Here is a 17222-nt window from a genome sequence, read left to right on the forward strand (position 1 = left end):
TCACTTCAAAATCACTTCAAAATAGTACCTTAGTTTCCTTTTAAAATGATTTAAATTCATAATATTCTGTGTACTTAATAAATGTTACCTTATTAAATTCAACAAAGATGTTCTGAGCATTTATGAGTGTCACAAGAAAAAAAAATTCTTCGCAAGAGAATCTTACAAAGATTTTCAAATGCTGGAAAATAACATTTTAGAAAGATTTCTAGTACATAGACTATTCTGTGCCATAGATAGCAGATGGAAGAGAGAATAAAAACAAGAACAATTTCTTTATGATTACGCAAGGAGTTAGAGAATGTGTCAGGGAGGTGGCTGATTGCCTGATTTTGCATAACCTAATTGAGGTTATTATTATTTTTAAACGTGGGTTTGTTGTGCTAATTAACTATAAACACATGGTATGTAAAATGCATGCTTCTAGGGTAAATCAATGTACCTCTAACATGCACCCATATTTCATAGCTTTATCCACACAAATAAACCTCCTATGGAAGTGCCGTAAAGCAAACACAATTTTGCAAATTGCGTATCACTAGCGGTAGAGCTGATACACCATTTTCCCGTCATTATCCCTGACATTTCACTCACAATGATGATGAGAGGCATTTTCAAATAGGAAATTTCTTCCACGGAACTGATTAATGTGATGAAGTGCTGTATAGAAATGAGGAAAAGCATAAAATGTCTGCAATTCGTAACTTTTAATTTTATCTATACACAAATGTCTTCCGTAACATGAGGCTGAAACTAATAACACAGAAACCAAGATGTGCAAGTCAACAAACATTTTTTTGCACCTACTATGTTCCAGGTGGAGCCCTGGTGGCACTGTAGTTAAGCATTAGGCTGCTAACCAAAAGGTTGGCCATTTGAATCCACCAGCCATTCCTTGGAAACCCTATGAGGCAGTTCTACTCTGTTCTATAGGGTCACTATGAATCAGAATCAACTCAAGGGCAACGGTTTTTTTTTTTTTTCTGGATGTTCTAGGTGTCCTGCGGGAAACAAAGATTAAATAAGACAGAGCACTTGCATTTTCACAACTGCCTAAGAACTGAGTTATATTTAATTTCAGTATACTCAAAAGGTCCCAAGTGCACTCTTTAGCTCCATCAACCAATTTCTACCACGCCAATAAGGTCTTTTAGCCATACTCCCCACATCCCGCGTAGCTTCTTATTTAACATTACTGTATATACCTATTTTCCTTTTCGCACCAAACCCATTAAGTGGTTTATGCTTGTTATGTATTGAATTTTCAGAATTTAAGTTGCCATCATGTAATTTGCACTAATTTCGTAAAATACCTGTCAAAATATTTTCATTTCTGAATGTGAAACTAGCCCTGAAAAAACACAAAAGTTCTTATACAGGCCAATTTTAAAAAAGGAAAAAAATATAACAAAAGCAAATAGCTCTATTCTTGACAACTGAGCCACGTGTTCTATATTACATAAACCAAACCAAAACCCACTGCTGAGGAGTCGATTCCAACTCATAACAACCCTACAGGACAGAGTAGAACTGCCCCGTGGAGTTTCCAAGGAGCACCTGGCAGATTCAAACTTCCGACCTTTTGGTTAGCAGCTGTAGCACCAGGGTTTCCACACAGAAATGAGAAATCATAGAATGTTCAAGATATAGGGTTGTAAGATCATCTAGTTCAAATATGGCAAATACAGGGCACTAATGATCCTGCCCCTGGCAGACATCACTAATCAATCACATTACTCTTTGTCACTGAGCTGGTATTCTCAACAAAGCTCCAGAAAGTCACTACCGATTTACCAGGCTTAGCACTAGAAGTGGAACTTGTCTGCCATCCCTGTTCTGGTTCAATCACTTTACTTCACAGGTAAGGAGACAGACCTGGGAAGATAAAATGACTTCTCTCAAAATTAAACAGCCTCTAACAGGCTGTGCTACAACTCAAACTTCTTCTGACTCAAAATCAGAGTTTTTCATTATCACATCCTTCTTTTCTAATCTGCCCTTGATAAACTCTTGGTTTGATGACTAGAAATTTTTATTCAGTACTCATCAATTGCTTTATCACTGAAGTGTCTACATAATTTATATTTTATGAAGACTTGAAGCATTTCCTCTCTTCTCTTACTGATAAGTATTTTGAAGTAAGAGATTTAGTGATTTTGTTTTTTCATGGCGCTGTGGTTTGGGGGCTTATAATCATCTCAGGCAATGTCAGAAAGAAGGCCTAATCAAGGTCTATAGGAAAAGATCAGTGATGAAGGAGAGGAGACTCTGAAATTTTTCATCTGATGAAGGAGGCTAATGGAAAAGGAAAAAAGTACCATACCACAAAATGAGGCTAAAGTAATAGAAGAAGAGGAAAAAGTGAAAGACTCGGAAAGGAATGATAATAATAATAAATCTAGAGAATTTTTTTTACAAATGGAAGGAAAATCACCAAGGAGAGGTACAACAAATTAGGTCTCTGAGTATATTAGGCAAAGTGGCAAAATTGGCTTCTCCAGCATGTGTGTGTAATGGACAACACTGTTCATACCTTTTTTTCGGAATCATGAAAAACAGGCTTAAAATTTTGTGTTTTGTTTGCTTTATAGATTTTATTCTCACTTTTCTTTTCAAAGGTTAGCTTTCTCTTTAATGAAAAGACTGCTTTTCACCTTGTCAGATACATATGACTGAATCAGAAACTTTTTTTCACCAGCACACTGAATTGTGTAGTTATTTTTTAAAAATTTGGACCTTGGAGCTGTCTCTCTGAACTAAAACTTCCCAAAGTCCTTTCCTAGCAACACAGGCTGCCGAGGCACGAAAACCGGTTACTCTACCTTAACCACGTTATTCTCTGTCTGCCTTCTTTGGCCTCCTCACCATTTTAAGCTCTTGCCCACAGTGAAACTCTCCTTCTCTGGATGTGGATGCACTAGTCCACTGAGGGCCCTTGGGTCCCTGTACAAAAAAAGGACCCGATGAAGAGTCTTACTCCCACTGAGGAACTATCTGAATGACAACAATGACAGCGTAGTAATAGCAATAACCTTTACTCTACAGTTCCTAAGCCTTTTTATGCATTATCTCATATAATTCTTAAAACCTATGAGGCAGACATATTATTACTATGCTCATTTAACAGACCAAATGAGCTTCAGAAAGGTTAGGTAATATACGTAAGGCCCAGGTATAAGTGGCAGAACTCATTGCTGTTGAGTCAACTCTGACTCATGGCAGCCCTACAGGACAGAGGAGAACTGCCCCATAGGGTTTCCAAGGAGCAGCACTGGTGGATTCACACCGTTGACCATTTGGTTAGCAGCCGGGCTCTTAACCGCTGTGCCACCAGGGCTCCAGTAAGTGGCAAAACGAGGATTAAAACCCAGATCCTTTTGACTCTTTTTCCTAAAAAAAAAAAAAAAAAGCAAACTTAAAAAGGAAGCATGAAGCAGACTTTGTCTGAAGCAGAGCTCAGGCAGTTAAGATGGCTTGTGCCACACACTTTTGGAAAGGAACTTGTTAATATGGCTCAAAAGCCATGAAAACAATGTCTATTTGACACAGTAATCTCAGTTTTGGAAATCTATTTTAAGGAAGTTATCTAAAATATGGAAAAAATTATAGGCATGAAAGCTATTTATGGTGGTATTATTTATAATACCTTAAAGATGGAATTGGACAATGAAAAAGGAAGGCAGAAGAACTGATGCATTCAAATTGTGGTTTTGGTGAAGGATATTGACTATATCATGGACTGCTACAAGAATGAACAAATCAGCTTAGAAGAACTACAGCCAGAATGTTCCTTAGAAATGAGGATGGCAAGACTTCTACTTTGGACACGTCATTAGGAAAGACCAATTGCTTGAAAATGACATCATGTTCAATAAAGTAGAAATCAGCAAAAACGAGGGAAACCCTCATGGAGACGGACTAACACAACAGTCACAACAATGAACTCATACACACCAATGATCATAAAGATGGTGCAGGACCAAGCTACGTTTTGTTCTGTTATACATATGGTCGCCATGAATCACAGCTGACTCAATGGCAACTAAAAACAACAAAGACAGAAACAACCTATTAGTCCAAAAAGAGGCGAATGATAACATAAACAATAACACAGTCTGTTAATGAAATAACTAGTTATTAAAGCATAAAGATTATGCAGTTACAATTTTAAAATGTACACTTATATAAGGCATAGTGAAGAAAAAAATAATTCAAAATTGTCTGTTATGATGACAAATATGTAAAAAATGCTTTAGAGAGACTGGAAATGAATACTTAGAAAGTGTAACAGTTGCTGTGTGGGACAGAAGCACAGCTAAGGTTTGCCCCCTCATTTTTCATAAAATTATTTCAGAATTTCAAAATAATTTTCATGAAAGTATAGCCTTCAAGATTAGAACCAAGTGCTGGTTTGGAACAACTAGTGAAGACATCTATAGTTCTGGGGCTGGAAAGCCTTGGTCAGAGTCTAGTCAGATCACATGTACTGATGGTGACCACAGGAAAATGTCAGAATCCATGAAAATGAATACAGGAAAATGGACGTTAAAGCAGAAGAAGGAACTTGAGGGACAGTTTTTTTTTTTTTTTTTTAATGGAGCTACCATGGATACTGGTGTTTACTCTAACCTAAGGCATGAGGAAAATGCCATGGGTGGTGACATGAAGAAGGAGATGTGTGGGGAAAATACCAGGAGCTGATGTGAAGGAGGCAATCTCCATTTCAGTAAATAACTACCCTGAACCAAAGCACTCACACTCATGCTCCCAGCCAGACCCCGGCATTACCACCTTCTCTGATATCCCATGACCTTGTACACACCCTCTTTAGTTCTTGACATCTTCTGAGAGCACAGTAAAGTGTGCATGGAATCCTACCACCTAGAAAAAGCAACTTACTTCTCTACAACCTCCAAACAGAGAAAACTCAAGTTCACAATGACAATCCTGGGGTGTAAGAAATCTCCTGGTAATGATAAAAGATTAGATTAGTTGTTCTAAAAGCTAGCTGCACTTCAGAATCACCTGAGAAGCTTGGTAAAAATATTTTTTTTCCTGGGACTTCACCCTGTGATGTTGACTTGGTAGCTTTATTTTGGTACTGAAGAATCTATATTTTTATCAAGCACCCTGGGTATTACAGACATTTAGGCACCTCCTTGGAAACTGTATGGGGCAGTTCTGCTCTGTCCTATAGGGTCACTATGAGTCAGAATCGACTCAATAGCAATGGGGTTTTTTTGAGGGGGGGGACTAAGCTACACATGGTATAATTTTAGGTTTTAGTACAGCATATAGTATTTTAATTTACCAAACACAATGGATAGTCTTACCAGAAATATTTACTTTAGCAGAATACCCATTCCCAATCATGCCAGTAAGAAAATTTACTATACCTGGTAATCCAGCATGCAAAAGCTTGGAAAAAACTGACGAATTCGAGATTCAAAAAAATAGGGGAAAATCCAGAAAATGGGTAATTCTTTGCAACTGTCATCTAGTGGATCACAAAAAAAAGGGGAGGAAGAGTCAGAAATTGGCATTAAATAAAAAATAAAATCGATAACTATAATTGGAAAACTTCTGGTATCAGGAGAAACTGCAATTGTTCAATAAAGTTAAATCTCATACAAAAGGTAAACTCAAATCTCATACAAAAAAATTTCTCATACAAAAGAATGTTCATCAGAGTGACATTTACAACCTGACTTTCCCAAAGGTCAACGGGGATGTTCTTTTATATAAACACAGGTACAAACAGTATATAAAATAATTCTTATAATTATAAGGAGCCCTGATGGCACAACATTTAAGCACTCACTGCTAACTGAAAGATCAGCAGTTCGAACCCCCCCAGCAGCTCTGCAGGACAAAAACCTAGTGATCTGCCCCTTAAAAGATTACAGCCTAGGAAACCCTATGGGACAGTTCTACTCTGTCATATGGGGTTGGTAAGAGTCAAATCAACTCAATGGCACCTAATAATAGTGACATAATCAAGGTAAAGGCAAAGATATTAACAACAAAGTGGGAAATAAAAAAGGACTGTCACTGTGGAACACAAAGGTAGCTCTGTTGCAGTGGATAGAAGCCTGACCTAGGCCTTACATCTAAATCCTAGTTCTGCCACACCTCACTATCTTGTTTCCAAGGGTGAATCAATCTTCTGAATTGTGAAAGATCCTTAGAAACAATCTTATCAAAATTAATTTTTATGAGTGGCAGGACATAGAGCTATTATTTACACCCAGTATAGGCTAGGCACTATGCTAGGCTGCTGTTGTTAGGTACCATTGAGTCAGTTCGGACACTGTGACTCTATGTACAACAGAATGAAACACTGCCTGGCCCTACACCATCCTCACAAGCGTTATGTTTAAGCCCACTGTTGCAGCCACTGTGTCAATCCATCTCATCAGGGGTCTTCCTCTTTTTTCACTGACCATACTGACTCCTTAAAATAATCCTTCATCAGGTATTAATAACCCCATTTTACAAATGGGGAAACAGAAGCCCCAGATGTCAAGTAACAAGCTCAAGCCCACCCTACTACATGGCAGAACCAGAATGCAGGCCCACAGAAGTTCTTTATTCCCTCCCCAATAACACTGATTGTATCCAGTCTGATAAGTGGACTTTAGAACCGCAAATAAGTGGAATACTTAAGACTATGAGTCACATTTCAGATTTTGTTTGCGTTCCACCCCCAATGCATACATCTTATGTAGCATACTTAATGGAGACGCTCGATCACATAAACCCCGACACTTACAAGTTATCAATTTGCAAACTAGAAACTCTATCTTAAAAAATGATTGTGCTAACTAGGTGATTACATAAAATACTTTGAAGTCCTAAGCCATTTTAAGTGAAGAATAACACAAGGCCATGAAGCCATCTTCAGGGTTGGGTATCTGGGTGTCACTGAGAAGCACTATTAGGCTGCTAGATGTCTGACCTCCACACCCCAATCCTGGCAAAATTTAGAGCTCTGGGCAAGAGCCTGGTTCCCTCTGAGAGTTTGGGGAGAGACTTCAAGAGCGGGAAATGTCAGGCTCACGTGGGCAGAGACTTGTGTCCGTTCTGTTCACTACTCTATTCCCAGCACCTGAACACTCAGTAAATATTCACTGATTGAAGGACAACGCTCACTGCTGTCCTTTATAACGTCCTCTATCCCCACCAAAACCTAATATTTTACCTATAAGCCATTTTAAAAACACATGATTAGGATAACATCAAGTGTATCATGATAATAAAGTTTGCCACATCACTGAATAAAACAAACAAACCACCCCCCCCTCCAAAAAATAAGCCTGTTTAAAAAAAGACACGCACTCAAGACTTGCACATTTTCTCAGTGCTCTGATGCACAGGGCTCTGCTAGTATTTCACAGGCAGCAGGTGCATGTTTATTTTGCAGTAAGTAATAAATCACACACCTTGGCTTTGACCTTCTTTCCACAGAGCAATTAACTTCTTGAACGTAACAGCCAGAGGTTCAACCAGGCCGCCAAATGGAGGATCTGTCACCATAATGACTCCTTTGCCTTCATCCTCCTGTAAAAATGCTCTGCATTTTTCAAGGGCAGCCTAGAACAAATAAAACTTACTTTGAATCACCAACCTTTCAGCTAGTAGTTGAATGCTTAGCCATTTGCACCATCCAGGGACTCCTGCAGACACCTAGTAGATACTTACTGAGTGACTGATTAGTAGATGGTAAAGCTACTGAAAAACTTAACTTGGAGTGGGTAGGAAAAGGGAGATGTTAAACTCATTGAAACACTAGTTTTCTGCATATCAATTCATACAGCTGCAATGCTACTGAGCGACTGCCCCTAACACATAGAGTAAGGACAGCCTGTGCTGGAGGGCTGTTTTCTTCTAGGAAAGATGAAGTGAAAGCTCACTCTTTCCAGCTTATTCTAACAGTTGGCTTATAAAATTTATTCTATAAAGTCATTCTGTAAACTTTCAATGTTATTTAGAATTTTCTGGAAAAAGGCTAGTTACATGTTACCTTTTTAAAATATATAAAATCACTAGCCAAGAGTTAGGTATTTAATTTTACTCTTTTTTTGTCCTTATTCAAAATACAAAGCAAAATCATGTATGGTGTTAAAAAAAAAAAAAAAATCACTAGCCCACCACTGCACCATCAAGTAGTAATATAAATTTGATTACTTAATTTACTATGTCACTAGTCCCGACCTCACCCCTGACTCAACACCCCAGAGTGTCAACTGGCCCTACTGGAAACCTCCACATCAGTACTCCACCAGCCCCCAAAATTCAACATTTTCCAACTTTACTTCCAAAAGGAGTAAAATACAAATTCAGGCTACACCACCAAGTCATCTTTGACTTCTCCTCAGTACACCTTATCATTAAGTCTTCTCGTTGCCATCTGTGAAATGCCTAGAGAACCCATTTCTCTCCTCTTTCGGTCCTAGTTGAGTGGTCTCTCATCATCTCCTGTCAAGAGATTTCCACTCCCTGTTATGTTTCATCTAATCAGTTGTGAAATCCTAGTGATTCTCAACCACATAAACCTTTTGGGAAACGGTGAAATACATCTAATCCTAACTGCTGTTTATTTCAATATTCGGTTTTATCAGCTATCATGGCTAAGACATATATATCTCAATACTAAACTGACTCAAATGAAAGGAATACATCGTTGGCTGTACTTACCAACACAGAAGATTTATTTTTTAATCCCATCCAACAGTTTAGAGCCTGTTTCCATTTCCTGAATGCTTATAGCTTTTCAGCCTTGTTAATCACGGTCTCATTTTATCATTAGCTAATACCCCAAAATACAATATATACTTAGAGCATGGTTAAGACTTCAAAAAAAATACATATGCATATATCTGCAGGTATGCTTCAAGTAGCGTTCTTGATAATTTTAAAGCATTTCTGAGCATCTTCCTGACAGATTACTTGGGCGGCTAAAGTTTTTATTTTGTAATAGTCTGACAAAGAGCTCAAACTAGAAGTATCAACTCTGCTATGTTGTTTGTCTGTAGTGTTATTACTGACATCATACTAAAAGTAGCTTTTTTAAAGCTACTTGTCTAATTTTTTAAGGATTTGTTTAATAAAACCATAAATCTTCTTAACTGGGACATGGCATTTATCAGAGAGACAGACACTCAACAACTAACCACACAATAAATTACTTAATTACAATACAATAAGTCTATAAAGGAGTCCTTGGGTGGAGCAATGGTTAAGCGCTGGACTACTAACCAAAAGGTTGGCAGTTCAAACCCACCCAGAGGTGCCTCAGAAGTGAGGCCTGGCAATCTGCTTACCAAAAGGTCACCAAACCCCTTGCCAATGAGTCGATTCCGACTCATAGCAACCCTATAAGACAGAGCAGAACTGTCCCACAGAATTTCCAAGGAGCGCCTGGTAGATTCCAACTGCCAACCTTTAGTTAGCAGCCATAGCACTTAACCACTATGCTACCAGGGTTTCCGAAGGTCACAGCCAATGAAAACTCTATAGAGGAATTCTACTCTGACACACATAGGGTTGCCATGAGTCAGAGTCAACTCAGCAGCTACTAACAAGTAACAATAAGAAATCTATAAAGGAGAACTTGACCTTGTCTGGGGGCTAGGGGGACGCTTAAGGGAGTGATGTTTGAACAGTGCTCTGGAAGACGAGTTCAAGTTAACAAGGCAACAAGAGAGAAGGCAGAGGGAACAGTATACGTAAAGGTGGCGTGAAGGAGATCTGACCAGTTCAAGGTGAAAGCCAGGTGCCCTGAGCACAAACACCAAAGAGGGGAACAGGGAGAGAAGAGGATGGAGAGGTAACAGGGTTCAGATCCCACAGAGCTGCACGGGCCTTGGTAAGAGTGTGGTCTTTATCCCAAAAGCAGCGGCAAGTCATGAAAGGTGAATGACATAATCACTTCTGGGTACTCAATAAATACTTGGTGAATTAATAAAAAATAAATATCAATAAATGAGGGAACAGTCACAATTTGATCTTGAGGAAGCTGAGAAAAATAACAAAAAGTGTATCCTTGAATTTGTTATTCCACAATAAAACAAGAAAGAGACAGTGGTTATAACTCTTACCTTTCCATCAAAGAAATGATGGTTAAACATGTTATAATGGCAAAAGCTATCTTCCATATAAAACTGTGAATACCTGTAAAATAATTGTTTTTATTATTGGAGTTACTTGCCTAGTTACAGCTTTACATTAAATAAATACAAGCCAAATTTTAAAACTATGAAAGTGTACCTTTAATAAAATAAATTTCAACATTCTTTAGTTTTTTGAAATAAGGCATACTTTCTGAAAATCTGAAGTCTTCAACAATGGATGGGTAACAGACTTAAAGTATCTCCCAAGTTGAGCAAACCAGTGGCAAAACCACAGGATACTCATACATAAAATACACGTGTTGCTATGGCCTAGAATTTGACTGATAGGCTTTATGCGATTTAGGCTTGAGATGGGTTGGCAATTATAATACATCCTTCATAGTTAATCATTTTAAAGGAAATGCGAATCAACATTTCTGCTGAACAGCTGTTATTTTTTTCTGTAGTTAACAAAAAAAGGATTTAGTACACACAAAGTTTTCTTGACTGATTAATGTAGATTAGCTTATAAAATATGGTTGTCGACACATGAGAAAAAAGTATGTACATGTCATATTTACTGAATTAGTGCGAGGAAAAAGGGATGTTTATTACTGGTTAAATTATTTTATTCTTTTAACATACTACAGACAGTCCTGACTTATAACATATTTGAGTTACAATGAACCAACTTACGGCCAACCTTTTTTTTTGTACACCTTATGGTTAATAGCACTATGTACTACGTACAGTGTTGTAGTGCCTCATTTGCTGATGTTACCACTTGCAGATGTTCAATTTTATGAGTTATTGTTCAAAACACTGCCATACACTAAGTCAGGGGCTTCAGTTGCTTCAAAACATGGAGTCAAATGCTGATCACTTTGCTAAAGTCAACAGGCAGTTTCAGGAAGTAGTAAGATGTTACCATAAAATACACGAAGAAAAAAAAGTACCATATGGACAAGTCTCACTTATCTGACTACAAATGCCATCCCCGCTCCCACAGATGATCCAAATGACCCAGAACCTTCCACAAATGGAGTTATTACCACAACTGACAAAATGCCAATGCCACCCAACTCGTCTTCACTGGTGGGTAAATTTTTATGATTTGTGTTTTATGTATTAAAATATATCTGTAAGTTTATATGTAATGTTTCCAACCCCCAAAGATCGGATTTATAAAGAAACTGATAATAAAAGACAATAATAATGAAAACTAAAAGAAAAAAAAACGAGGTTTTCAACTTTCGTCACAACCAACTTACAAGAGAGTCAGTTAGGAACTACCTGTACTTTAAAATGCCATCAGCAACGAATGAGAGTCTTCTTAAAACCAAATAGGTTAACTAGTAAAGAATGTTTGCCTTCGGCATTATGCTCTTTTAAGATCAATCTATATAGGATCAAATTGACAACAGCAACTCGAAAGATTACATAGGAACCTTAGGGGGTAGTGAGTTTATGTTAATGGGGAAGGAAGAACTCAGAGGAGGAAGGTAAAAATGGCTGTACAACTCAAAGAATGTAATCGATGTCAGCGAACTATACATGCAGAAACTGTTAAATCGATGTATGTTTTGCTGTGTATATTTAACAATGAAAAAAGAAATAAATTATGAAAAATAAAAGGCAAACTCAGTAAGCCCGTGAGGAGCTTTTAAAAAATACCAAAGCCTAGGCCAGACTCCCAGAGATTCTGATTCAACTGGTCTGGATTACAGTCTAGGCATGGGTAGTTTTTAAAAGTTCCCGAAGTTGAAATCTCAATAAGGCCGGAAGATTGTATCAGTATCACCTTCATATGAACCATACCAACCTTCTACAGAATTCATAATCTAGTAAAAAGACTGAAAAAAATCAGGAATCCATTCTTAATTACGTGACTTCTTGCAAATCATGATCATGCTACTTCTTTGCTCCTACTTCTAGTCACAATTACCTATTATCATCTATAACTGATTCAACATCTATGGTGAATATTTAATACAATGGACAAGCCTAGTTTATCCTTTTCCTGTTAAATTATGGTTAAGAGCACAGGCTCTGCAATGAGATGGTCTGGTTTGAAACTCTCACTTATTAGCTGTGTATGTAACCTTAGTAAGTTATTTACTGAGCCTCAGTTTCTTAATCTACTAAATGGGGATAATAACAGTTCCTTCCTCAGAGGACTTGGAATAAATGAGATAACATAAAGACCTTTATACAATGCCAGTTACACAGTATATACTCAAATGTTACGTACGCATCATTCTTAGTATCGTATTTTTCACTATAATGCGCCCACCCACACATATGTGTGGATGTGATGAAATAAAGTAAAACGGTCCTGGCACAGCACACCCATGCATACACCACACACGTCTCGTGACACTTCCAGTGAATTTCGGCCTCATTCACCTGTCCTCCCGTATTACAGATAAATCCTACTGTTCTGTTCACTTTCTTTAATATCCTGCTTATATGTATAAAAAGAATCTGAAAATGTCACTTTTGATCATAATTTTATAATAAAGGTATAAGCCATGGTCAAGAAGTCATGGATCCAAGTTTGGCAGTCCCCCAGTAACTAGAAAATAAACAATCAAAACTGTGTTTGTTTCTATTAATTTGATAATTACAGCACATAAGCTCATCAGTTAAATGCAAAAACCTTATCAGATTATCTTAAGTGAAACTATTAGGTTACATTAAAAAAAAATTATTTCAGAGTTTGTCTTCGTAGTGTCAACTGAAGTCAGTAAATTATAAAAAAATTGACATACGAAACAAAAAAACAAACCAAACCCAGTGCCGTCGAGTTGATTCTGACTCATAGCGACATACCACGCTTATAAAAATAACGCATGGGGGTTGAGCAGTTGGCAAACAACGTACAGCTCGTGTGTTGTTTGTGAAAAAATACGGTATGTCTTTTAATTCCCCTAATACTAGGGAATCGTGTTAGTCGACCAAAATTTCTTCTCCTATAATCTAAACTTATTACCTCTCGTTCTCTAGAGAGGACAATATCCCTTAATATCATTTAAGATACAGTTAGCACACCTACTGCATTTCATACAACAGAAATTTGCACTGCAGAAATAAACTAGAGGTTCAGATAACTGGAAAATATTAAAACTATATATTTTAACCTAAAGAACATTCCAAAAACTGTGGGACAATATCAATGACCATTAACAAACAAATATATCTTCTTATTTAACTAAACTCCAAATAATCGATTTAAAAAATATCAATACTAGTATAGTCATGGGCCAACTATCATACGTGAGTTTTCCTCCCTTTTATGTTTTGTGAATGTGAGCAAGGGAAAATACAATCCTGTTTTTCAATATACCACTCTCCCATCCTATTCTTTTTAATTGCTTCACGAAGACACAACAGTTATTTTTTCGAATTACAAAATTTTTTTGAATTGCACAAAATTCTGCACAGCACCCCTGTCCAGATCACTCTGAACGGCAAGCAGTGGGTAGAATCACAGGGGAAAAGCCAAGATTTCATTTTCAAGTTTCCATCAAACATAAACAAGGGGGCAGAATTATTCACACTTTAAATTATGAAAAATCACTCAATGTTGCCCTCTTAAAGTGAAATTGACCACCAAGACTTATTCTCTCCATTGAATAAGGCAAGCAAAGCTAATCGGGAATGCATGCACTTGACAACTGCTCAAAAGGACATTCATTTAATTTAGCCATTCATTCTGTTTAAATGAGAGCCAGTTACCAAGTATGGAATGTGCCCTACATACAGGAAATGTAATCAAGAGCTGAACAAAATTCATTCATGAGATGAACCTAAGAATTGCAGTCTATGGAAAGAACTTTATTTGGATGATCACTTGCCAAGTGGAGTTTCACGTCTTTCATGTTAAAACTAGGGCATACAGAACTCCATCTTAGCAAACACTCGCTTATCTTTTACCCCCAGAAAAGAATATTTATAGCATGTCTACACAGAACACTATGTAGAACATCCACAAAGGACACTACACAGAACCCTGCAGCCTCAGATGGACTTTCTGCAGCCCGACAACAAACCAATGTGGCAAAAGTAATTATTCGCTGCCACTCTATGCTACTCACAGGAATTTTCTCCTAATTGTGGTCTTTGTAAGAAATCTGAGCCAACCACACACTCTATTCACACTGTAAATATAGGCAATTGACTCTGTTCCTTGTGGCTACTGTTGTTGCTATTGGGTACCATCGAGTCAATTTCAACTCACAGGACCTCGTGTGATAGAGGAGAACTTCCCCATGGATTTTCTTGGCTGTCATCTTTAAGGATGGGCGGGTTTAAACCACCTGAGCACTTAGCCATTGTGCCACAGGGTCCCTTTTGGCTGCTAATGTGTGTCAATAAAGCAGTTCTCTCTTAACACCCTCTCATAGAAATGAGACAGTAAAAGACTATGTTATGAAAGCAACTACATGAGGATGTCTCCAGCAGAATACTATCAGCTTGTTTGTTTGCATCATACAGAGAGCAGTATACACACATGAAAATAAGTAATAATATATTCAATAACTTGTCAAATAATTTAAGAGCATTTTTCTTTAAAAAAAAAAAAAGGAAACCAAGATGCTTGCGATTTCAGCAAGTTCTTTGAGGTGGAACACTGATTTTTTTTTGTTTTTCCTAGTTCCATTCTGTATTAAGGAGCCCCCATGGTGCAGTGGTTAAGTGCTTGGCCGCTAACCAAAAGGTCGGCGGTGCAAACCTACCAAGCACTCTGCAGGAGAAAGATGTGGCAGTCTGCTTCTGTAAAGATTACAGCCTTGGAAACCCTCTGGGGCAGTTCAACTCGGTCCTATACAACACCAGTGGGTTTGGTTTTGGTTTTCTGTATTAATTAGCCCAAAACTAGCTCACCTTTAATGAAATAAAAATCATTATATAACTTTTTAATGCAAAGTCAAAGAACCATACTATTGGAAATACAACACTGTGCCATTTCCACAGAAGTAAAAATGCCCAAGGTAGGAATTTGAGTGTTGCTAATAACTGATACTGTTTTTAATAATTCAGGTGTGAACATCTAATTTTTTATGTGTGTGCCTAGCACCTATATGCCCTCTTCCTTCAGTCGAACACCTATTTCCTCTGGTGAGCATATTCCATGTAGTTGGTTGGGCACTAACTGTGAAGGAATAAGTACCTGACTTGAGTCTGGCCAGAGTACCCTAATCACCAAGCCACAGTGACAGTTCTGGGACAGGCATGTGACCCAGCCAAGCTAATAAGAGTACTCCCTGGAGTTTGCTGCGGGAGCTCTCAGGAAAGACAGTCTCTTTCCACTAGGCAGTTAAGCTGAGACTTAACTATGTAAGCTTAAAGCCGCTGCCCATCCAAGTCCCTGGTAGCATAAAGGAAGCTTTCTATAGAATAAAACCAACACACAAACGAAGACTAAATGAGAGGTGAAGAGAGAAAGATGGAGCCCTAACAATACTGTGTGACACCCTGCACTAAAGCCTGCTATACATCCTTGTAGTTAGTTGTTGTCAAGTCAGCTCTGACTCATAGCGACCTGAGGTATAACATAAAAAAGGTTGCCCAGTCCTGTGCCATTTTCACGATGCCTGAATCCACTGTGGCAGATATTGTGTCAATCCATCTCACTGAGGGTTTCCTTCATTTTGCTGACCCTCTACCAAACACGATGTCCGATTCTGCTGAGTGGTCTTTGTGATGATATATTCAAAGTAAGCAAGCAAAACTCTCAGGATTCTTGCTTCTGGTTGTATTTTTTCTAGGACTGATTTGTTCATTCTGCTAGCAGTCCATGGCATAAATATTCTTTGCCAACACCACAGTTGGGATGCATCAATTCTTCTGTTTTCCTTTTCAATGTCCAGCTTTCACAGGCACATGAGGTGACTGAAAAGATCTTGGCTTGGGTCAGGCACATCTTTGTTATCAAAGTGACATCTTTGCCTTTTAAAACTTAAAGAGGTCTTTCGTAGCAGGTTTGCCCAATCCAATATATGATTTGAATTCTTGACTGCTGGTTCTATGGATGTTGATCATTGATCCAAGTAAAATGAAATCACTGACAACTTCAATTTCTTCTTCGATAATGTTAGCTAATAAATTTCCTTTTACATGAACAGATTTCTGGGACCCCAGTGAGGTATTCCTGACTGAGTGAGTGCCTTATTCTAAATACATGAATAACTTGATCATTAGTAATCCTACTGACTCATCCAAAAGCCTTTGTAGAAAGGCAGGGAAATAGTGGGAGAAAGGCAGAAATGCACACATGGCAAGAGAAAAGCACACTATATAAGAAAGGCTTATATACAAGTCGAAAAGTTATCTCCAGAAGATAACTTATTTGTTGGAGTCAGACTGTCTGAGTTTAAGTCCTAGCTCAGTCACTTATAACTTCGGTCAAGTTATTTAACCTCTTTCTGCCTGTCTTCTCATCAGAAATGAGGATGATAATAACATTTATCCTACAGGGTCACTGTGAGGACTAAGTAAATGCTTAAAACAGAGCTTGGGAATGGTAGGCATTCAATAAATACCAGCTACTATCACTGTCATTAAAAAAACAAAAGTTAAACTTCTACCTTTAAAAAAATGAATTTATAATAATTTAACAATACTTTCAGAAAAGAACATAGTATTAAAAAAAATAAACTGATATATACATACAGTGGAATATTATTTAGCCATAAAAAGGAATAAAGTACTGATGCATGCTATAACACAGATGAATCCTGAAAACAGTATGCTGAGTAAAAGAAGTCAGACAAAAACAGCCACATATTGTACAATTCCATGTATATGAAATGTCCAGAATATGCAAATCCATCAAGACAGAAAGGAGCTTAGTGGTAACTAAAGGATGGGAGGACAGGGGAATTGGGGCTGACTGCTCATAAGTACAGGGTTTCTTTTTGGGGTGGTGGAAATGTTCTGGAATTAAATAGTGGCAGAAGTTGCACAACATAGTGATTATACTAAAAACCACTGAATTACACACTTTATAACAGTGAATTTTACATTATGTGAATATCTCAATTAAAAGAAAAATGGGTTTATGTATGAGCAGCAGCCATGGATCACGCACGTCAGGCAGACATAACT

At 37.7% G+C, this 17222-nt stretch overlaps 1 protein-coding gene across 5 annotated transcripts in view; it reads right to left on the reverse strand.

The window, feature by feature from the left end:
• Positions 1–17222, reverse strand: part of ZCCHC4 (zinc finger CCHC-type containing 4) — a 54649-nt gene that overhangs the window by 15278 nt on the left and 22149 nt on the right. For 2 of the 5 annotated variants that reach the window (XM_049886417.1, XM_049886418.1), the window contains 3 exons: positions 10101–10173; positions 7443–7593; positions 5397–5497 (listed from right to left, as the gene is read on the reverse strand). In XM_049886417.1, coding sequence (XP_049742374.1) covers positions 5397–5497; positions 7443–7593; positions 10101–10173 — 325 coding nt within the window. Of the gene's footprint in view, positions 1–132; positions 3391–3954; positions 5498–7442; positions 7594–10100; positions 10174–17222 lie in introns of those variants that run through there. The other 3 variants (XR_007517692.1, XM_049886419.1, XR_007517693.1) reach the window with 3 other exon arrangements.

This window comes from Elephas maximus, chromosome 5 (genome assembly GCF_024166365.1).
Source record: "Elephas maximus indicus isolate mEleMax1 chromosome 5, mEleMax1 primary haplotype, whole genome shotgun sequence".
In the NCBI taxonomy this organism is placed as follows: Eukaryota; Metazoa; Chordata; class Mammalia; order Proboscidea; family Elephantidae; genus Elephas; species Elephas maximus.